Here is a 22,243-nt window from a genome sequence, read left to right on the forward strand (position 1 = left end):
CTAGTCTTCAATGCCATCAAAGATCCCAGAAGGCTGAAATGTTAACAGGAACATCTTTCTTCCTGGACACTCTCCCATAGTTCTCCTGTAATGTTGGGGCATCTATCTTTGGCCCATAGGCCTAGTCTATCTGACACACTTTTCTGAGAAGCAGGGAATTTTGAAGAATTGTCCTACCTTGTCTTGGCAAAGTTTGGTAGTCACTTTCTTTTGTGTCCTGCTGGTTCAGTTTGAACAGTATGCTGTCAGTAATTGAGGCAAGGGCAGTTTCTTTGTCCACCTGGCTAGCTTTTGCCACAAAGAGAGCAAACTCCATATGGAATTTCTTTGATGCCCATCATCTTCTCTGAGGTAGATTGGTGCTGTCAGGAGGAGATGTGCCTCACTTTCATGAAAATCCTTAGGTTATTAAATATATTAAGTGCCATAGTCTGTATGTCTTTGAAGTGTTTGAAGACCCTCTGTCTATCTAAATATATCTGTTTATAGCCTTGAAAATGTGTCTAACATGACTATAAGTTTGATTATTATAGATGACTATTAATCTGTATTTCTTAATTATACATTACATTTTTAAGTGAACTGTATAAACATATAATACCTTACACAAGAGTAGAAATATACATACAGTATAACAAAAGTAACTTGTAAATTTGTATCAAGTACCAAAACCATACCAATGTAAAATATTTAAGATTAATGGTTGTTTTTTTGGATTAAAGTAGGACCTATAACCTACCCTTTTATCCTATTGTTTCTATAGCATATCCCTCTTTTTTTCTTTAGAAAGAGATCTTTGAATTTAACTTCTTTGTTTAGCTTTTTTCCTGACCATGACCAATGCTGTAGAATAATCCTTCTGTATACTGTAAATATGTATTACTCTCATTGGTTAATTAAAAGCTGACAGGCTGGTAGCCAGGCAATAATTATAAGCAGGACAGCTAGACACAGAGGACTCAAGAAGAAGGGCCAGAGTCAGAGATGCCAATCAGCTGCCAAGGAAGCAGGAGGTGTAGAAAATGCGGTAACAAGCCATGAGCTACATGGCAAAACATAGATAAGAAATATGGGTTAACTTACATGTACAAGTTAGTAATAAGCCTGAGCTATCGACTAAGCATTTATAATTTATATTAAGTCTCCGAGTCAGTTATTTGGGAAGCGGCTGCCAGTTATTTGGGAGCAGGTGGTCAGGACAGGAAAACTTCGCTTACATTAAACTGGCTTTGGCACTATTTCCTTTACCCTGATTCCTACCAACTGTATATTTCCTTCACCCGCTCTGCTTATCTTGGTCTCCTGTGTTTCTATAGTCCTAGTATACGTGTTTCTCTTAGAACATGTATGCATTTATAGTTTGTACAAGACTTAAAGCACATATCAAACAAAACAAATGTGACCATAACAGAATGTAAATGTTTCAAGGAAAGGTAAGTTTATGTACCCTGTCCAGTTGGTACATATAGTAAATGAGGTTTTAGAGGGAAGTGGCTGAATACAGGGCTGTTTTATTAACTGAGCCATTTATAGTGTGCACTTACTCTTCCATGGGGACAAGGTACTATGCAGAATAGAAACATCTGCTAACAAAGTAGATCTGTTCTTTGTCCCTTATTCTTGCCTCCCTTCCAGTGTGATATTTGAGACAGGCATGGTTTAGTTTGAATCCAGTGAGTAGGAGAACGTGCCCTCTTTACCCATCTTACTCTCCCCAGCCCCCAAATGTCCCAGGAAACCTGCAAATATTTGTTGTGCAAGTGCCATGTTGTAATTTTTTTCTTCAAAGTTGTATTTTATTAAAAATGAATTTGTTTACTCATTTGGACATTAAGGATATAATTATTTTTGGATATTTTTATGACTTTTCCAGAATGCATTTGTTTGCTGTGTCCTTGGTGTCTGGTTTCAGATTTCCACTTCACTTTGACATTGTTTCTGGATCCCAAGGGAAGGAATCATAGATGAGTGGTAACGGAAGTAGGAAGACTTGATCAGGGAAGCCGGCCTCATTTCAACTTGATTTTCAACTCATTTTTTTATTAGATACTGCTTTATTTGTGTGTGGGTGCTTGTGTGCACATACCATACCTTGTGTGTGAAGGTCAGAGGAGAACTTTGTGGAGTCAGTGCTCTCCACCTACCTGTATGTGGATACTGGGTGATTTCTGGGTGTCAAACTCAGCCTGCCAGGCTTGTGCAGTAAGAACGCTTACCCACTGAGCCATCTGACCCGCCCTGCTTATTTATGCATTTAATTACAGTGCTGGATGCAATGTAGGGTTTCATAAGTGCTAAGCAAGCTAGCTGTTCTCTCTCTCTTGCTCGCTCTCCATGATCTCTCACCCCATGGGCCTCATCTGAAAACTGAAATCAAATCATTGAGAATTTCTTATTTTTAGGTAATGGCATTTATGTAATATTTGAGTTATTTTTTTGAGATCATCACTTGCTGGATTGTAAATTTCCACATACAGTATGGTCTATGTATGTAAGTACAAATTAACTTTAATTACACTACAGGATGGCTGGTTACCCTGTGAAACATCAAGCATTTTGAAAGACCCTGATCAAGAGTCTGCATTCCAGAGGTGAGACTAGCAAAGGCTCCTTATAGCACCACCTGAATCTCTGTGACTCATTAGGTAACATCAGGAGCTTCCATGACAGCTGCAGACCATCCATACAGACAGCTCACTTATCTGTTTTCTTCTACACTTTCTATGGCTGTATCTATTGCCTTGTGTTGATTTATAAGTAAAACCTATAAAGGTAAATGCTCCATGGCTCATCTAGAAGGAATACAGAAAATACTGCTGTCATAAAGAAAATCTACTTTGTATAGTTTGTTTCAATCTAAATAAGATGTATATTTAAAGGAACCCCAAATCTATTCCCTAGTATTCCCCAGTAGTGCTCCAGGTTTGTTGGTATAGTTTGTAAGCACACCCTCATCATTCCTATTTATTTATTGTGGATAAATGTATTAATATGTATTTATTATGAGCTCTCTGTAAGTGAGTGCTTTGCCAATCTTGATAATCTTTTATTTTAATTTTTGTTTATCTTTTCAAAGAAGTGGCTTCTTGTCTAGTTGATTTATTTTTGTTGTTGTTAATTGAAAATAGATTTTTTCCAGATAATATATCCTGATTTCTGTTTCCCCCTCTCTCTACCTCTTTCCTTCCATTTCCTCCCCATCTGGATCCACTTCCTTTTTGTCTCTGCTTAGAAAATGACCAGCTATCTGAGGGATAATAATAAAATAAGATTAAAAAACAAATCAGAATAGGACAGAATAAACAAACAGAAGGAAAAGAGCCCAAGAAAGGGCACAGAAATAGCTATAGATGCAGAGAGCCACTATTTTGCACACTCAGCAATACCATAAAAACACAAAACCAGAATTTATAATATACATGCAAAGAACCTACAGGGTTTAAAAAAGAAAAGGTAAGGGAGAAAGAAAGAGAGAGAGAGAGAGAGAGAGAGAGAGAGAGAGAGAGAGAGAAAGAAAAGAGAGAAGGAAAGAAGAGAAAGAAAGAAAAACAAAGCTTTGATAGGACATTATGATACAAGGAACCTCCAGAGTTCCCATTGAGTTCCTTTTCTATTGACCATCTGCTGCCGGGCATGCAGCCTACCCCTAAGAATAGTTTGTTTCCCTGGTGAGACTCCCTGATGGAGGAAACCAAATTTTCATTTGCAATATATATTGGAGATAGTTTCTGGGTTGGGGGATAGAGATGGGGACATGTGTCCACTTCTCCTTTCAACTCCAGGCCCCATATGGTGCAGATCCGTGCAGGCCCTGTGCATGTTGTGCAGTCTCTGTGAGTTCATATTGCATCCATCCTGTTGTGTTTAGAAGGCCTTGTTGCCTTGGTGTCCTCCCTCCACTCTGGCTCTTACACTCTCTTTGCCTCCTCTCCTGAAGGGGTTCCTGAGCTCAGAGGGCATGGATTTGATGGAGACATCCCATTTAGGGATGAGTGTTCCAAGGCCTCTCACTCTCTGCACATTGTATTTGTTCCCATTTGCTGCCAGAGGAAGATTTTCTAATGATGGCTGAGCAAGGCACTGGTCTATGAGTATAGCAGAATGTCATTAGAAATCATTTTGTGACTATGTTCCTTTAGTAGAACAGTAGTATTTGTTTCTTCACTATGTCCCTGGCTTATCTATTCTCAAGTTCTTAGCCATCCAAGTAGCATCGAGTATGGGTTCCATCTCATGGAGTAGGCCTTAAGTCAAATCAGATATTGGTTGGTTGCTCCCACAAGCTTTGTGCCAGCATTGCACTAACTTATCTTGCAGGCAGGACACCATTGCAGATGGAAGGGTTTGTGCCTGGGTTGATGTTTATGTTTCCTCTTTGGTAGCATGCAGAATACCTTCTGGTACCAAGAACACTAGCCCATAGGGGTGAAGGCTCTAGGTAGGTACCAGCTCAACTTTTCCATGTTTGGTGAATTATATAGGTGTTGTCTTCAGCAGTAGGACCTTGTAGTTAGTTTGTGGAGAACAACCTATAGCCTTGGCAACAGCATTGGTTATTTGGGGGTTCTTATGGGACCCTTTAGCTAGCAGCTCAATTAGATATAACTCAGTCTCAGTACTGGAAGCTTTGTTTGATTACAAGAGATATCCGACTGGGGCTCCGTTTCCTCCATTATTTGATGATTTACTTAAATTGCCTTCATATATGTATATCTTTTAGGAAGTCTTTCTGTATTAGGTTTTCATACTACCACTTGAGTATTCCTTATTTTAGCTGTCTCTCTCATCTCCCTCTTCCCTCCCCATCCTTGCTTGATCCTCCTGTTCCAGTCTCATCTCTCTTTGTTCATACATAGCTACCTATTCTATTTCTTCTTCCTAGAGAGATATATCTGTCCCCCTTCTTCCCTTATTTATACCCAACTTCTGTGGTTCTATGAATTGTAGCTTGGTTATCATTAACTTAATATACAGTATTTGTCTTTCTTTGTCTGAGTTACCTCACTCAGGATGATGTTTTTCCTAATTCCTTCTATTTACCTGTGAATTTCATGATTTCATTTTTTAACATATCCATTGTGTAAATGTATCCCATTTTCTTTAAATGTTCATTTGTTGAAGGGCATCTAGGTTGTTTCCAGTTTCTGGCTATTATGAATAGAGCAGCAGTGAACATGACCCATCAAGTGTCTCTGGGGTAGGATGAAGCACCCTTTGGGTATATTCCCAAGAGTGGTATAGCTGGATCTTGAGGTAGATTAATTTCTATCTTCATGAGGAACTGCCACACTGATTTCCATAGTGGCTGTACAGTTTGCACTCCTACCAGCAATGGAGGAGTGTTCCCCTTACTCCACATCCTCACCAGCATGAACTGTCACTTGTTTTAACCATCTTAGCCATTCTGACAGGTGTACATTGAAATCTCAGAGTCGTTTTTATTTGTATTTCCCTGTTGACTGAGGATGTTGAACATTTCTTTCAAGTTTATTTCAGCCATTTGAGTTTCCTCTATTGAAAATTCTGTTTAGATCTCTACACCATTTTTAAATTGGGTTGTTTTCTTGATATCTAGTTTTTTATATATTTGTATATTAGCCCTCTTTTGGATGTATAGTTGGTAAAGTCTGTGGTGGTATTGTGTTCCCCAAAATATTGTGTATTCTAATAAACTTATCTGGAGTCAGAGAACAGAAAAGCTACTAGATACTTAAGATAGGCAGTGATAGCACTTACCTTTAATCCTAGCATTCCAGAAGCAAAAATCCATCTGTTCAAGGATACAGCCAAGCATGGTGACTCACGCCTTTAATCCCAGAAAGCAAGCCTTTACTCCCAGGGAGTGATGGTAGAAAGCAGAAAGGTATATAAGGCGTGAGGACCAGAAACTAGAAGCATTTGGCTGGTTAAGCATTTGGCTGGTTAAGCTTCAGGCTTTCAAGCAGCAGTTCAGCTGAGAGCCATTGGGATGAGGACACAGAAGCTTCCAGTCTGAGGAAACAAGACCAGCTGAGAAGTTGGCCAGGTGAGGTTAGCTGTGGCTTGTTCTGTCTCTCTGATCTTCCAGTGTTCACCCCAATAACTGGCCTCAGGTTTGATTTTATTAATAAGAACTTTTAAGAACTTTTCCTGCTACAAAAGTCTTTTCCCATTCTGTAGGCTGTCACCTTGTCTGAATGGTGGTGTCCTTTACCATGCATGTAGAAGCTTTTCCGTTTCATGAGGTCCCATTTATTAATTGTTGATCTTAGTGCCTGTGCTAATAATGGTGTGCTGTTCAGAAAGTCTTTTCCTGTGCCAGTGAGTTAAGGCTATTCCTCACTTTTTTTTCCATCAGATTCAGTGGCTCTACTTTAATTGTTGAGGTCTTTGATACATTTGGAGTTGAGTTTTGTTCAGGGTGATAAACATGAATCTATTTCAATTCTTCTACATGCATGCAGCCATCTAATTTGACCAGCACCATTTGTTGAAGATGCTGTCTTTTTTTTTTCTCTCCCCAGTGTACATTTCTGGCTTCTTTATTTAAAAAAAAAAAAAAATCAGGTGTTCATAGGTTTGTGGAACTCTATCTGGGTCTTCATTTGGATTCGTTGTTCAGTGTGTCTGTTTTGTCCAGTACTACACTGTTGCTGTTCTTATCACTATAGCTCTGTAGTGCAGTCTGAGATTGGGGATGGTGATAACTCCATCAGTTTTATATTATTCAGGATTGTTTTAGCTAGCCTGTTCTTTGTTCATTTGTTTGTTTGTGGGGTGCATGTGTGTTTCTCCATATGAAGCTGAAAATTGACCTTTCAAAATCTGTGAATAGTTGTGTTGGAATTTTGATGAGGATTGCATTGAATCTATAGATTGCTTTTTGTAGAATGGCCATTTTTATTATATTAATCCTACTAATCCACTAGTGTAGAAGATCATTGCATTTTCTGATATATTCTTCAATTTCTTCCTTCAGTGTTTTAGTTTAGTTTTTATTATTTAAGTCTCTCTTGGTTATAGTTATTCCAAGATATTTTATATTTTTTGAGGCTATTGCAAGGGGTATTATTTTCCTGATTTCTTTCTTAGTTCATTTATCATTTGTATATAGGAGGGCTACTGATTTTTGTGAGTTAATATTGTATCCAGCTACTTTGCTGAAAGTATTTATCAGCTGTAGAAATTTCCCAGCAGAATTCTTAGGGTCACTTAGGTATGAGTTGCAAATAAAGATACTTTGATTTCTTCCTTTCCAATTTGTATTCCCTGATCTCCTTCAATCGTCTCATTGCCTTAGCTAAGACATCAAGCATTATATTGAATAGATATAGAGAGAGTGGACAACCTTGTCTTGTTGCTGATTTTAATGGAATTGCTTTGAGTTTCTCTCCATTTAAGTAGATGTTGGCTATGGGTTTTCTGTAAACTGCCTTTATTATGTTGAGGTATGTCCCTTGTATCCCTAGTCTCTCCAGGCCACCCCCCCCCCCCCCCCCCCCCGCAGGTTTCCTAATTCGATGCAGAAGCCCTTGTGCGTTGGGAAGGACTGCCTTCCCCACCTTTCATCAGGTGATTGCATGCTGTCCTCTTCAGCACTCCCCATTGGGAATCTCCTGAATGTGCAGGCTCTTTTGTTCCCTTGTCTGAATTATTTAACTGTTGTACTTTCAGGGGAGTATGAGTTTCTAACATAACTTCTTTATAAATCATGACTTTATTGTTACTTCAATATTTTTTATTAAATATTTAAGCTTATTTATTGTATGTGCCTGTGTTCATGAATGCTACAGCATGTCCATGAAGGTCAGAGAATAACTTGCAGGATTGGTTCTCTTCTTGCACCATGGGATTCTGAAGGGTTGACCAGTTAGACTTGGCAGCCTGGTACCTACTGAGCCATCTTGGTAGCCTACTTAATATCTTTCTTAAAGATCACCTTTATTAATTTTTTAGCTTAATTTCTTTGCTTACCTTTTTTATTTTTACCATTTTAAAAGTCACTTCATATTTTATAAACAAAATTCTGCTAGTTATTTTAATGTAACAGTTGTTTTCTTTAGCTTGCTTCTCTTGCTAATATTTTGTTTTATTGTTTGCTTTGTTGTTCTTTGAGACATGCTCTCACTATATAGCCTAGGCTAGCCTACAACTCACTTAATAGCCAGGGCTGATGGAAACTTGTGATCAACCTCAACTTCCCAAGTGCCAGGATTACAATGTGTACCCACCATACCTTGACACCATGTGCTACATATTTCAGCTGTAGTTTCTGACCCTTAGGTTTGCTGATATGATCAGGTTGGTTTTGGTTCTTTGTTATTTTGAATATTCTTACTGCTTTGGAATTGCTTTTTCTTTCCCTGTGCTCCTATGCAGAACTGTGCTTGTTATGAACTCAGGTTCCTGTGCCCCTCCCACACCCTGAATAGCTGTAGGGGTACTTGAATCTTCTCCGCAGCCCTGTAGTAGTCGAGAACTTAAATGAGGGTGCTCCTGGCCAACCTGTGGCCAAAAGGTGTTGTGTCTGGTAATAGAGGTTTCCTGAGATGTGTGAATGGGTTTATTACTGACCTGTAGGCTTAACTAGCAAATACAGTGACTGAGATCTCTTATTTTATATTTTCTCTTTTGCATGAAACTGATACTGACTTATATTTCACATTCTGCTTTCCAAATACTGTCCTCACACGTAAAACCATAATTACTTTTAATCCTAGCACTCAGGAGGCAGAGACAGGCAGATCTCTGTGAGTTCAAGGCCAGCCTGGTCTACAGAGTGAATTCTAGGACAGGCTCCAAAGCTACACAGAGAAACCTGTAACTAGAGTTTTTTTTTTTGCCTTGCCCACACTCTGGACAAATCTTTGTCACCCGCCAGTCCCACAGCCGCTCAGACCCAACCAAGTAAACATAGAGACTTACATTGTTTACAAACTGTATGGCTGTGGCAGGCTTCTTGCTAACTGTTCTTATAACTTAAATTAATCCATTTTCATAAATCTGTACCTTGCCATGTGGCTCATGGCTTACCGGCATCTTCACATGCTGTTTGTCCTGGTGGCGGCTGGCAGTGACTCCTTCTGCCTTCCTGTTCTTTCTTTTCTCCTCTCTGTTAGTCCCGTCTATACTTCCTGCCTAGCCACTGGCCAGTCAGTGTTTTATTTATTGACCAATCAGAGCAATTTGACATACAGACCATCCCACAGCACAGCCAAGTGCAGACCATCTCAGACACCTGCACTCAGGCCCGTTGTCCTATTCATCCTCTATGTGGACCTGCTGGGTAAAGCCACGAGGAACCCGAGAATGGGCTCCCACAGGACATACAGAACATCCCATGGCAGAAACCCTGTCTCAGAAAATAAAAACAAACCAAAACAAAACAACATAATCGGTGAATCATCCTTCCCTGAACTGTCAGCCAGAGGATGTGGGTTCTAGTCTACCTGAACCCTGAACTAGCCATCTCTCCTCTCATCTCTTTTTCCCGCTCCTTGGTTCTACTCATGTGTGTGGAATTTATGAGCACCCTTGCCCAGGGCTCTGGAGGGGCTGGTAGTGAGCCGATGGGTGCCCTGTGTGCTCCTCTCAAGGTTGCTGGCTTTGTGTCTGCTCCCCCAGCTGCTCGATCTTGCTGGAAATTGCTCAAGGATCTGTTACTGCTTAGCTCCCTGTTGCAGGTTTATTTTAATAGCACCACTTCCAACAGTGCTTTTCATTCCACTGAGCTGCTCGGAGAGGTGAGTGGTGGCCTCAGCAAGGAAGCAGGTGAGGATTTAGTGTAAAGATAAAGAGTACATTCATATAAGTGATGTCACTGTTAGCTGAGAGTCTTTGCTATGTTTGGTTAGTTTGAAACTCCGCATTTACTTATTCTTTAAGAATTTAGAAACCAGCCAGGCATGATGGCACTCTCCTTTATTCCCTGCACTCAGGAGGCAGAGGCAGGTAGATCTCTGTAAGTTTGAGGCCAACCTGGTCTACATTGTGAGTTATAGGTTAGCCAGAGCTGCATAGTGAGATTCTGTTTCAAAAAAAAAAAAAAAAAAAAAAGGTTTGGGAAGCCTTTGAAAAATGGCTGCAAAAGCCTAGCTGAATAGTCACCTCCTTTTGTTAAGCCAGACACTGAAAGAATAAGAAGTAACAAAACTTATGAGCCGGGCGTTGGTGGCGCACGCCTTTAATCCCAGCACTCGGGAGGCAGAGGCAGGCGGATCTCTGTGAGTTCGAGGCCAGCCTGGGCTACCAAGTGAGCTCCAGGAAAGGCGCAAAGCTACACAGAGAAACCCTGTCTCGAAAAACCAAAAAAAAAAAAAAAAAAAAAAAAAAAAAAAAAAAAAAAGAAGTAACAAAACTTAACCATTGAGCTTCTTAAAGGGTTGAAGATTCCTTTTCCCTCTTGCTTTCTGAGCAGTATGATGCTAAAATATGCAGGGGTGGGGCGCCGGGCGGGAGAGGAATTGTAGTGGAGAATCGAAGTACTGTATCCTATTGACTGCAAGCATCTGTAATCCCAGTGCTACAAAGAGAGACAGCAGGATCTTGGAGCTCACTGGCCAGCCAGCCTAGCCAAATCCATGAGCTCCAGCCTCAGTGACAGGACCCCATACAGTGGCTAGTGTGGTCAACCTGACACATAGGAAGCAAGCCTCCTGACATACCTGCTAGGGATTGTTTAGATCTGAGAATGTCTGTGAGGCATTTGTCTTGATTTTATTAATCATGTGGGAAGAACTATTCTCTAGTTGGGGCTGTTCTCTCGATGGCGATCCTGGGTGTGTAAATGCAGAGCGTAGGCTGAGCACTGACGAGCATGCATCCATTGCTCTCTGTGATGTGGATGTGAGGTGACCAGCTGCCTCCAGTCCCTTGCCACTGTGACCTCCCCACCATGATGGACTATAACCTGGAATTGGAGTTCAAGTAAACAGGAACACTTTCAGCAGTTTGCAGCACCTCTGGGACCTGTTATGCATCTTCTCTGGGAGATCTGTCTATTGTTTTATTAGTTTATGTCTTTGTGCGTTTTGAGCAGAGGCCTTTAATATTAACCCCTTATCAAGTATGATTTTATTCTTTTTCTTGCCTGATTGCACTGGCTAGTACCTCTAGTACACTGTTGAATGGAAATGATGAGAATGGACACCGTTGCCTTGTTCCTAATCTTAGATGTCAGCACTGTTGAGAATGAGATGTGCTGTAATTTTTAAACATGTTATTTGTTCTTATTTTGATGAGCAGTTTTATTATGTTCAGGTACTCGGTACTTAAATGTTTTTTTTAAAAAAAACGGCAAGACTTGCTTTGAAGACTTCAGAAAAGAGCTTCAGTGCTGAGTGGAGGAGGTAGGAACCCAAATTCCTACACAGCCAGATCAGTACCATTGAGGTGGGGCACGGGGAGAGAACTGTGCGCTGGAAACAGGCTGAAGCTGAGGACCCAGTTGGTTGAGGAGGAGCTGGACTCTGCCCAGGAGGAATGTCTAGCCATCACCCTGCAAAAACCAGAGGATACAGAACAAGCTGCTGCTGAGAGTGTGAGAGAGATGGAGGTGATTGAAAACCAGGCTCTAAAAGATGAAGAAAAGATGGACCTTGGAGAACTTCAGCTAAAAGAAGCTGAAGTTCTGTGGGAGAGGCAGAGAGAGTGTGGAGAGATGGCTCGTGGGTCAGTGATTGTTGAAGGAGACTTGGGATGCACAGAGGACCACCTTGGCAAAGGATGCTGAACCAGACTCTGCTGGACCCGAAGGGGAGACTCTCAATTCCACCCTTGCCGCTCTGACCCTTACTCTGCCTGAGGTCAGTCTGCCCAAAGCGGACTGTGAAACTGAGGACTGATCTTTTAATTGAAGACATTTAAGGGACTGTGAACGCAGTGCAGAGTGTCTTCAGAGTGCACATTGGGGATTTCCAACCATTTGAACATTCCAAGTGCTTCCACAGTTTAGAAGCAGTGATCGGGATAGATTTTCAGCCTGGTGAATACTGCCCTCTCCATAGAGGAGGGACACATGAATGGGCCTGCCTCACTGAGAGCCAACAGAGCCCATGCAAAGGCTCCGATGTAGAAAACCTCAGTGGTCTGCACAAGGTCTCAGTCAAACGGGATTCTGGGAAGTTATTCAAAAACAAAAATCCCAAACAAACTATTCTGTACTGAGAAGGCTTTCAGATTTAGATGTCTTTGAACAACTTTATTTATTTGCTTTTTCATCAAATGTGACCAAATTACGATGGTGAGACCTCTGAGACACCCCCACCTCCCAGGGCCTTGTGCATGTTAAGTCCCAGCTCTGAGACCAGACTTCTCTCATCTGTATCCCCTTCCTAACTGCTCACAAAATGGCATGTGCCCCTTAATGTGGAGGTGACTACTCAGTGCTCTTTTGCTGGCATGGGGAGAGGGGGGAGGGAAGGGGAAGAGGAGGGAGAGTGAGGGAGGGGGAGGGGAGAGAGAATGAGTCTGAACAGTGTTTGTGCCCTGATTGAGCCGTGTGAAATTCATCTCATCACCCTTCTGAAGCTGCGTTCTCTCAAGGGTCACCTCCGTGTACTTTCTGTCAGTCAGTGCTAGAGAAGTCTGGAGTAGCTTTATGTATAAAACTTTACATTTTATGTTCTTTTGAAAATTTGCTTCTGGGGATTGGGTTACCTTGACTAACCCTCCCCTCCCCGGTTGGCTGTGAGAATTGTGCAGTCTGTGGACGGGCAGTGTGCTGATCCCTCAGAGTGCCCTACCCCGTTCACATTCAGGTGGCTTCTCCGAGGCCTGTGTGGTGGACAGCCTGCAGCTTGCTGGCTTACCTGTGTTCTCCTCTGTAGTGTTGCTGGGGCCAGTTAGGAAAAGGAGAACCCCACAGTGCAACTGAATTTTGATAAACATCTTTTTGAACTAAAGATCCAGGCCCTCCAACCTAGTGTGTGTTTGGGGGCGGATCAGAAAAATAGTGAATTAGAGACTAATGACATTTCCTGTCTGTGGCAAGCTGGCCACTTTGTGTTCCTTGCTTTTCTTGTAGCTGCAATTAAATACTTGACAGAAGCAACTTAAACGGGGATGGCCTGTTTCTCTTATCACTCTTCATTACATGACAGTGTCACATGACTGACACGCTAACATGTAACTCGATATGCTGAAAGTCACCTTGCCCAGATAGAAGACTTGGGATGACCCTATAGACTGTACAGAGGGAGCCCCACGACTTCCCCTGATAACGGTTCCTGGGCATCCTTTGTGTCTGATGCCCCGTTAGTGATGGAGTGAGTGACTAGCAGTATCTTTGTGTCCCTCCTCTGTAGTCCGTAAGATTGAATTGAGCTTCACATGCTCACTCTTACTTTCTCTCTCTGTTAGATTTTTTTCCCTCTCACGTCATGTTGTGCTTAATTTGGAAAGATATCTTAGAGTGCCTTAATAACCTAAGAGGAATTCACTTCAGTATTTCCCCTTTTTCTTTTTGAGACAGGGTCCTCTACCCTCACTCCTAGGTTCTGTAATTAAGGAGGTGTGCCACCCTACCCTGCAGTATTTCCCCATTTAGTTTTATTTCTTTTATGAGAGACACATTTTCTTATGTAAAATGCTGGTATGTGGATTGAACTGTTAAGTTAAAAAAATACACAAGGTGTTTATTGTTGAAATTCTGTTCTGATAGGCAGTTGCTAGCAGGCTTTGAATGGCTCTCAGTTAATCTTTTGTTGTTGTTGTCGTTAATGATAATCACTTTGAAGCAAGGAGTTCTGTCTCCTCATCATTTGCCCCTGGTTTCCACTGGGGCTAGAACAGAAAAGGCTGACGATTCAAGAGGAGAATGGCTGTCATTTGTGGGATACTAGAATGGGAAACCTGAAGTGACGCACATTAATTTGGAAAGTGCAATGCAACAGAAGAGAGATCTCCCTTGTAGGATTCTTGGAAAGGGGACTGGGCAGCTTTGGACCCATTCCTGTGTTGATGGCAAGCTGACCACTTCATGCTATTTTTAAATCTTAGGTGTTAGTATTTGTCTTGTTTCCGCAATGAAATACTTGACGTAAGGATGGTCACAGTGTGAGCGGACACAGCCCATCATTGTATCCAGTCAGGCAGCAGAGAGCAAGGCTACCTGCCCAGAGTTCAGTTTCCCGTTCTTAGTGAGTGTAAGACTCTAGCCCGTGGGATGATACCACCCGCATTAAGGGTGCGTCTTCCTACTGCAGCTAGTCTAGTCTATATAATCCCGCACAGACAAGCCAGAAATGTGTTCCCATGATGAGTTTAAATCTGACCAAGCTAACAGTTAGGACTAACCATTACAACTTGGAATTTCAACATTTCCTTGAGCTTATAAACAGAGTTGTTGGTCGTTTTGCCAAGTGTAATAACATTCACTCTTAAAGTATAATTTCTTGTTCCTTAGGTTCTCTGGTCATTCACAATGTATTCATTGTAGCTTACAATCTACCCTTATTTATTTAAAAAAAAGTATCTTGTTATGTGATTGTTCTACCGAATAGTCAAATTAAAGAGGTAAATGATACCTTAGAAATGATACTTTATGGCCCCTCAGTTATAAATCACTTGGCTGTTTATTAAAGTACTATACGGTTATTTATCTTCAATCATAAGGTTAGAAGCATTGATTGAATTCAAGCATAATTGCAGTCCAATACTTGGGGATGGGTAAGTCCTGCTTAGGGTATAACCATGTCCATTGTTCGTGTTGTCAGTGATAGGCAGTGCATCTTGTAGGGACACTCGAGTTTCATTTTCTCTATTTCACCCAGGATCCTCACATACACTCTAGGATAGAATTGCTTCTCTGCTTGTTGCCGAGTGGAATCCATGTTGAATTGTAGCAGGGTCCCCTGCTTTTGCCTCTTTGATGGTAGCTGGGTTTAATGCTGCTTACTTATTAGTGCCCTGGGTCTTAACAATCTCACTCAAACAAAACATCTTAAATGGAGGCATTAAACAGGTCACTACAGTGACCCGTTTTGTAACTTTCGGTGCCATAAAATGGGTATGTTGTATTTTGGAATAGAAGGCCTCTGAGCGTAGCTATTCATTTTCTTTATTTATAAAGCATTTTAGAATAACAGCTTACATCTGTTTGGGGTATAAAATCCCACGTTGTGAAGAAACATTGGTGTTGTCTGACTTCAAACCAGACATGGGAAAGGAAGGCTGCCCTCCAGTAGCCCACGTTCTGCCCAAGTTAGGAGCAGCGTGGAGCGGTGTGCGCCTCACAAGGGTGTGGCGCATCGCCATAGTGGTTTCCTCTTACTGGGAACGACAGCAAGCAGCACCCAGTTTTGACTTCACATTCGAGAAGTTTCCACACAGCAGGAGTTTATCTTATGAGGGCCCTTTCAGTACTAAGAGCTCAAAATAAAATTATATTCAAGCATTTACAGCATGTTTAATTGCCTTAGTCTGTCAGTTAATCTTGTTGTAGGGAGACGAGCTGGGGTTCACTGTGGGCTTTCTTGTCTAAGCAATGCCCCGGGGAATAGCTGAACGAGGGCCACACCATTGTATGATATGTAAGTTGCTTCTGTAAGCTGAAGGAAGAATTTCATAAATAATTTGCAATAGAGGCAAATGGACAAAATATTTATCCTTAGAATAAAAATTAAATAGTCTTAAAAGCCTAATAAGTTCTGGTAACATTCAGTGCAGTCCTAGGAATTATTTTAATCAAAGAATGAGCAATGATTTTTACAATAATTTAAGCCTTTTTAAAAAAATTTGCAGGTGAGACCTTTAACTTTGTCATAGAATGTGATGTCTTCACATTTAGGAAGGAAAAGTCCAAAGAAACTTAAAATTAGAAGACTCCAAGTCCTGCCTTTTACTCCTCTTGGGGGTATCTCACTGGACAGTATACCTTCTCAAGATTTTAGAAAAGTTTTTAGAAGCCAGTTTTACTGGTTTTGGTATTTGATTGCATTGAAAATGCAGTTCTTGAGTTTCAGGATGGACAATGCCAGATTTGTTTTGGGAATCAAAACACTAGACTTAACATCTTGTGGGACTGTGACATGTAGGGTGGGTGGCTGTTTACTTGTGACATGAATAAGCTTCTCTGAGATTTTCATTTGTCAACTTAATCCAAACTAGTGACATTGACATTTACACACAGGCACACATGCGCATTTACTACCATTTTCTTTCTGAGTAGGACAGATTCTGTGTCTGTGGCCACTGCCTTTCCCACTCAGGGGCACTGTCTGCTTTAGACAGATGCTGCTAGACTTGGAGTTTCTGAGTAAATACAGCAATAACTTCTTGCCCTGAGTTCGTGTTAATTCCTCCAAAAGATGTGGGGGTGCTCACTAGTCAACACTGCTGACAGTCCACACGGGCACAGTCTAGACAATCGATCCCAGTACAGAGATGGCAACACTGGGGCCTCTGGGACCCCCCCCCCCAAGTGTCACCTCTGCTGGCACTGAGTGTGCTGGAGTCCACCGGAGTTCATTCTTATTTTGGAAATGTGGGTGTCGTTTCTTTTTTTAGAATTTTAAAAGTTCAATTAAAAGCGAAGAAATTGTACTGAGTGAATTTATAAGCAGATAAACATGGTTAAACGTCTATCTTTGCAGGTGAAATAGTAGTTAGGGTTCTGAAGTCAGGTGGTCTGACTCAAGTTCTTGACTGTGTCTTTTGGCAAGTTACACAGTTTCTTTGGACCCCAGCCTCTTCATCTATCAGCAGAGTGAGGACAGCACTGATTGGCTTCTGGGTGATTCTGACCCACAGTTCCAGTGCTCACTGTAAACACTTTCTAAGTGTTATGACCTTGCTCTCTCCCTAGGACTACAGGGGACTTTCTCCTTGGCCCGGGTCGGGTTTACTTTGAAGTCTGCATGGAACATAATCTGTATAGAGCTTTTCTTTCTCTAGGGTTTTCCCAAGCAGTTGACGTGCGTGCGCGCGCGCACACACATAAACATACACACACACACACACACACACACGCACACACATAAACATACACACACACACATGCACACACACACACACACACACACACACTTCCCTCCTCTTCCACCTCTCCTTTTGTCTCTCCCTTTCCTGTTGTCTATCCTCTTCCACTTTCCTTCATCCTACCTGTTTCCTCCTCCCTCTTCCCCTTGCTGTCCTCCCCCACCCCTTATTGTCCTCCCCCACCCCTTACTGTCCTCCCCTGCTGTCCTCCCCCACTCCTTACTGTCCTCCCCCGCACTTTTTTTCCACCCCTCACTCTCCTTGTTTTACTTCCTTCTCGTCCTCTCCTTCGTCTTTCTTTATATTGTCTCCATCTTGCACCTCTTTCCCTTTCCACTCCCTCACCCTCTCTCTTCTGCTCAGTGGCTCTTCGGAACTCTCACCCTGCTTGCTGAGAGTACCTGGCCATAGCTCTCACATAGAACCTGGTTGGGTCTTCCTGTTGTGGTTGTTGTAGAAGTGTAGTGTATCTACCGTTTCTGCGTCAGCCTTGGCCCTGCTTTCCCTTCAGTTCCCGAGGCTTCATAGTGGTCTTGATGTTTCTTACGCTTGAAAAAGCAGAGGATCTATGACCAGAGTTTATCAGTTTTTCAAACATGTACTACACCTGTGTATTTGCTTAGTAATGGTCATGTTACAGCCATAACATGAAGTGAAGCCCTGTGGGTTCTTACAATAATGCCAGGTCAAGCACTGATATATTTTTACCTAATTTGCATTATTTTCCTCTCTCTCCAGATTCCTTTCTCCTTGGTCCAGTTTCCTTTGTGGGAATCCCTGAAAGTAAGTTTTTAATCATCATTTGAAGATTTCTTGCTAGTGCCCAAAAGTGTGGGTAAGCAATGGAAGGAGATAATAGTGAGTGGAAGTTTAAAAATTCCCAATTACCGGCACCTGGAAGTGTTTCTCCACACACAGGCTGGGGTGTATGTGCATGCTTACACATGCACACACACAGAAATTGATTAATTAAATGACTTACACATGCATAGACATTGCTTTTGTTTTTCATCATGGGGCAGTGAGAATGGTATGGATTACATGGGTCTTTGCCAGCATTGTAAAGGACTTAATAAAAAGAATACTGCATGGTACAGGTCGGCATCGTCATGTACAGCTTCAGTGTTGTACTGTGCACAGGTACATAGAGAGCTGTACTGAATTGTAATGTAGACCTAGGAGGACATATGTCTTAGGAGGATAATGGTCAAGAAAGATCGAAAGTTCTTGTTCAAGTGAGAAAGGTTTATAAATAGCCAAGCAGGAAAATGGCAACGTATCAAGGTAGGAGCTGGGCTGGGGACAGTTCAGCAACTCCGTGCTTGCCTCGCATGCTTAAATCTCCAGTACCCTGGTCCTGCAGGAAAAGGGAACAGACACAATCCAAGCTGATGCCGCCATAATTTTACGGGGTTTCTATGCATGTCATACCTATAGTAAACACTTAAAAAGTATCTTAAGAGTTAGTTTTCACTCCTAAATTAATCTTACTAAAATTGCATCCCAAGAATAATAAATGAAGTCAAAACAGTTCTTTTAGAGAGTAAACTGGAGACTTGGAGCCAGCAAGATTCTCAGAAGGCAAAGGCACTTCAAGCCTGATGGCCCAAGTTCTAGCCCCGGGACCCACATGGTAGAAGGAAAGAGCCAGCTCCTAAAAAATTGTTTCTGACCTCCGATCTCATGCCTTGGCATGCATTTGTAACCACTCCCCCATGCATGCGTGCATGTGTGCAAACACACACACACACACACACACACACACACACACACACACGTAACTTTTTAAAAATGTAAACTAGACCATGCAACATTTCTTGCATGTGGTCTGATTTTAAAAGCTAATACCAGCCATTTACTGGGGTTTTGGGATCTTTGGTTGTTAATGTTTCACCATTTCCTTCATGGTGCAGGGTAAAAACAGATTCCTTGGCCAGTGTTTCAAGACGTGATGTAACAGCTATCCAGTGAGAAGGTCACATTCCCTCAGCATACCAGTTCCCCTTTTTAGCGTGTGACAAAAGAACAATGAGGCCAACAGCTGTCCAGCAAACAAGAGCCCCTGTCTAAGTGCCTCAATAACCAATTCACACAGATTCTACACATTCTGATGTCCTGGCACTCCAAGTCCACAGAGGAATGTTTGGGGGTCCAGAGAGGGAAAAAGCATGGGTTGCTTCATTTCTTTCCAAAATATAAGGGCATTTGTAGAATTCTAACTAGTTAAGAAATCACTGTGGATTTTGTAGTAATCACAGATGACAGTAACGTGCTTAATTTTTTTTTTTAATTTTAGTTTTAATGTGTTGCCTTCATGCATGTCTCTGCACTAAAAATGTGTGTCTGCTTCCTGCAGAGGCCGGAAGAGGGGATTGGGCCCCCTGAACTGTTTTTACAGATGTTTGTAAGCATCCATGTAGTTGCTAGGAATTGAACTCAAGTCCTCTGAAAGAGCAACCAGTGCTCCTGACTGCTGGGTCATCTCTCCGGCCCTGTTAAAAACATGTGTGAAGTGCTATGTATTGTTTAGTTCCTCTGGGAATACTGTGCACACAGTAAATGTCACCCTTTAAAAGGATACATTAGTTCTGACAGTGTTTCACTCATACCACTCTATCACGAGTGCCCTTTCTACCCCAAGCCCCAGTCACTGCTTTTCGGTGTCACGTAGCAGGTAGCATGTGCCATGCAGCGTTCCATGCTCTGCTTCCTTCTCTTCTGTCGGGCTGTTGGCTCTTTGTATTGCTTCTTGTCACTGGCAGTTCAGAATGTGTGGCTCTGTTCAGTACTGATACACATTTGAGCTATTCCCAGGTTCCAGTGGTTATTCATTGAGCTTCGTAAATATCTATGTGTAGTGTTTGGAAGGGAACCCCCCCCCCCCCCCACACACACACACACATACACTCGCAGGCTGCTCAGGAGTGGTGTCCCTGGGCTGGAAGGAGGGTATGTGCTTAATTGTATAAGAATCCATAAGGGTGTTTTCCAATGCATTCTGTATTCTCAGCAGCATGTGTGAGAGAATTTTTTTTGTCCTTGAGAGAATTTTTTTTGTCCTTGAGAGAATTTTTTTTGTCCTGTTTTGTGTCCTTGCTATTACATGTTAGTTGATTTAAAGAAAACAACCATTTTATTAGTTGTAGATCAGTGTCTTGTCATAGTTTTGGTTTGCATTTCCCTCAAAGTTAAATAATAGTTAAAGATGTTGTGCATATTTTCAAGTATTCTGTGGTTTTATATAATATATGAATGTGAGATCACAGGGTCTCTGTAGAAGCAGAAACCTTGGAACACTTATTTTTGTGTTTATGGTTTTATCCACTTAAGTTGCTTTTACAGTTATGCTGGGGGATTGTGTCGTTTGGAGAGATTTCTCTGTTGTGTTCATGTAGGGATGTGACTTTCTCAGCCAGGACCCAAGCAGTACATAGTATGTAGTAAGCAGTGAGTGTCTGGAGGTGGTGGGTAAGCACCACTATCCTAACTGTTCTTTGTCCACATTACAGTGGTCACCTTTCTTCTAAACTGACTTCCTCTCTCTGCCCTCCACTTCTGTTAACCATGGCTGCTTCTATCCACCTGGTCTCTGGACCCATTACAAAGTATGACTGTTCTGTTTCTCTTTGCAGCCACATTTTTTACTCTGTTTTATTGACTGACTTTTAAAAAAATTATTTATTTATATTTTATGTATGAGCATTCTACATGTATACCTGCAGGCCATAAAGGGCAATCAGATCCTATTATAGATGATTATAGATCCTATTATACCCACCATGTGGGTACTGGGAATTGAATTCAGGACCTCTGGAAGAGCAGTCAGTGCTCTTAATTGCTGAACCATTTCTCCAGCCCCCTTATTGACTGACTTTTTGAACCTGTAGACATTGGCTATAAGATTTTTTTACTGTCTTATGCTTTGCCTAAGCCCTAACAACTTATCATCCACCTATACGGTATGTGAGTGTGAATGAGTGAGTGTGTGTTTGTGTGTATGTGTGTGTGTAGTTTGTGTGTTATGATTGTGTGTGTATGTGTGTGCGTGAGTGTGTGTGTGTGTGTGTGTGTGTGGTGTTAGTGTGTGGTCTGTATGAGTATGGTGTGTGTGTGTGAAAGTAGTGTGTGTTTGGGTGTGTGTGTGTGGTATATGTGCTTACATGTGTGTGGGTTGGCATGTATCTCAGTACACATGCACACGTGTGTTCATGCATGTGGAGGCCCAAAGCTGACATTGGTTTTTTTTCCCTCAATTACTCTCCACTTTACATATCGAATCAGGTTTCTTATTTGACCTGGAACTTGCCAATTCTGGCTGTCTTAACTAGCCAACTTGCCCTGAGATCCCTGTCTCTGTCTCCCAAGTGCCTGTATTACAGGTAGCCACCTTCCCTGCCAGGCTTCCATGTGGGTTCTGGGTAATCTGAAGTCTGGTTTTCATGCTTATGTGCCATGTACTTTCACTCTCTTCACAGCTCTCTACCTTTTTGAAGTAGCATTTGTGACCTTATAAACTTAGGACTTTGCCAGTGGCCATGTCAGAGGAACAGCAGGTGGCAATTGAAGTTCAACGTGTCAGCCCACCAGGAGGAAACTCTCTGATGGGTGACTCTCATTTAGGCAAGGCCACGGGACTCCAGACACCCGAATGTCTTTTGCTTCCGCTGTGCCTTTATGTTTGCTGCTACAGTCTTTCTTTGGCATCTGGCATGGTGTGAGTGGATGTGGGAAGATCCCCACTGCCTGTAATCTAGTATGTTTATCTCATGAAAGCATCTTGGTCTACTGGACATTTTTATCTGTGGATTGTCAAGATGATTCCTCCCTAAGCTGTACTATCTAACTGATAAAAATGATAGCCTATATAGAATTTTGATGAATAAAAGTAAATGCAAGATTATGTTTCATAACTAAGGCCTATGAGTTACACTTAGGAGTTGCTTTAGATCACAGCTCAGGTTCATGGTTAAGGAAAACAATTGAATTTCCCCAGGAGCTAGGCTGACTTTAATTCTCTTAATACTGAAAAGATGCAGTCATGGGTTTCAGTGTGCACCATTAGCTGAAACAAAGTTTCAAAATAACTTCAGGTTAGACAGATGCCTGAGTAATGTTTTTTAAGATAAATAACCCCAGAAAAACAATCTAAAACCCACAAGGACACATAGCTGAGCTGTCTGATTCATTAGGCCAGAGTTGTAAATACAAAACATCCAGATTGTTAATTCCTTGCACCCATTCCTGACCTCAATTTTCTGATATGGGTATGCACCCTGAAGAGTTAAAG

At 41.8% G+C, this 22,243-nt stretch overlaps 1 protein-coding gene across 3 annotated transcripts in view; it reads left to right on the plus strand.

Moving 5' to 3' along the window:
* The window catches only part of Slc25a26 (solute carrier family 25 member 26), a 124,462-nt gene that overhangs the window by 74,843 nt on the left and 27,376 nt on the right, over positions 1-22,243 (plus strand). For 2 of the 3 annotated variants that reach the window (XM_006972567.4, XM_015989230.3), the window contains one exon: positions 17,695-17,739. The exons of the other annotated variant lie outside the window; for it this stretch is intronic. In XM_006972567.4, the coding sequence (XP_006972629.1) occupies positions 17,695-17,739 (45 nt within the window). The remainder of the gene's footprint in view (positions 1-17,694; positions 17,740-22,243) is intronic. 3 annotated transcript variants of the gene reach the window in all.

Source organism: Peromyscus maniculatus, chromosome 3 (genome assembly GCF_049852395.1).
Source record: "Peromyscus maniculatus bairdii isolate BWxNUB_F1_BW_parent chromosome 3, HU_Pman_BW_mat_3.1, whole genome shotgun sequence".
In the NCBI taxonomy this organism is placed as follows: Eukaryota; Metazoa; Chordata; class Mammalia; order Rodentia; family Cricetidae; genus Peromyscus; species Peromyscus maniculatus.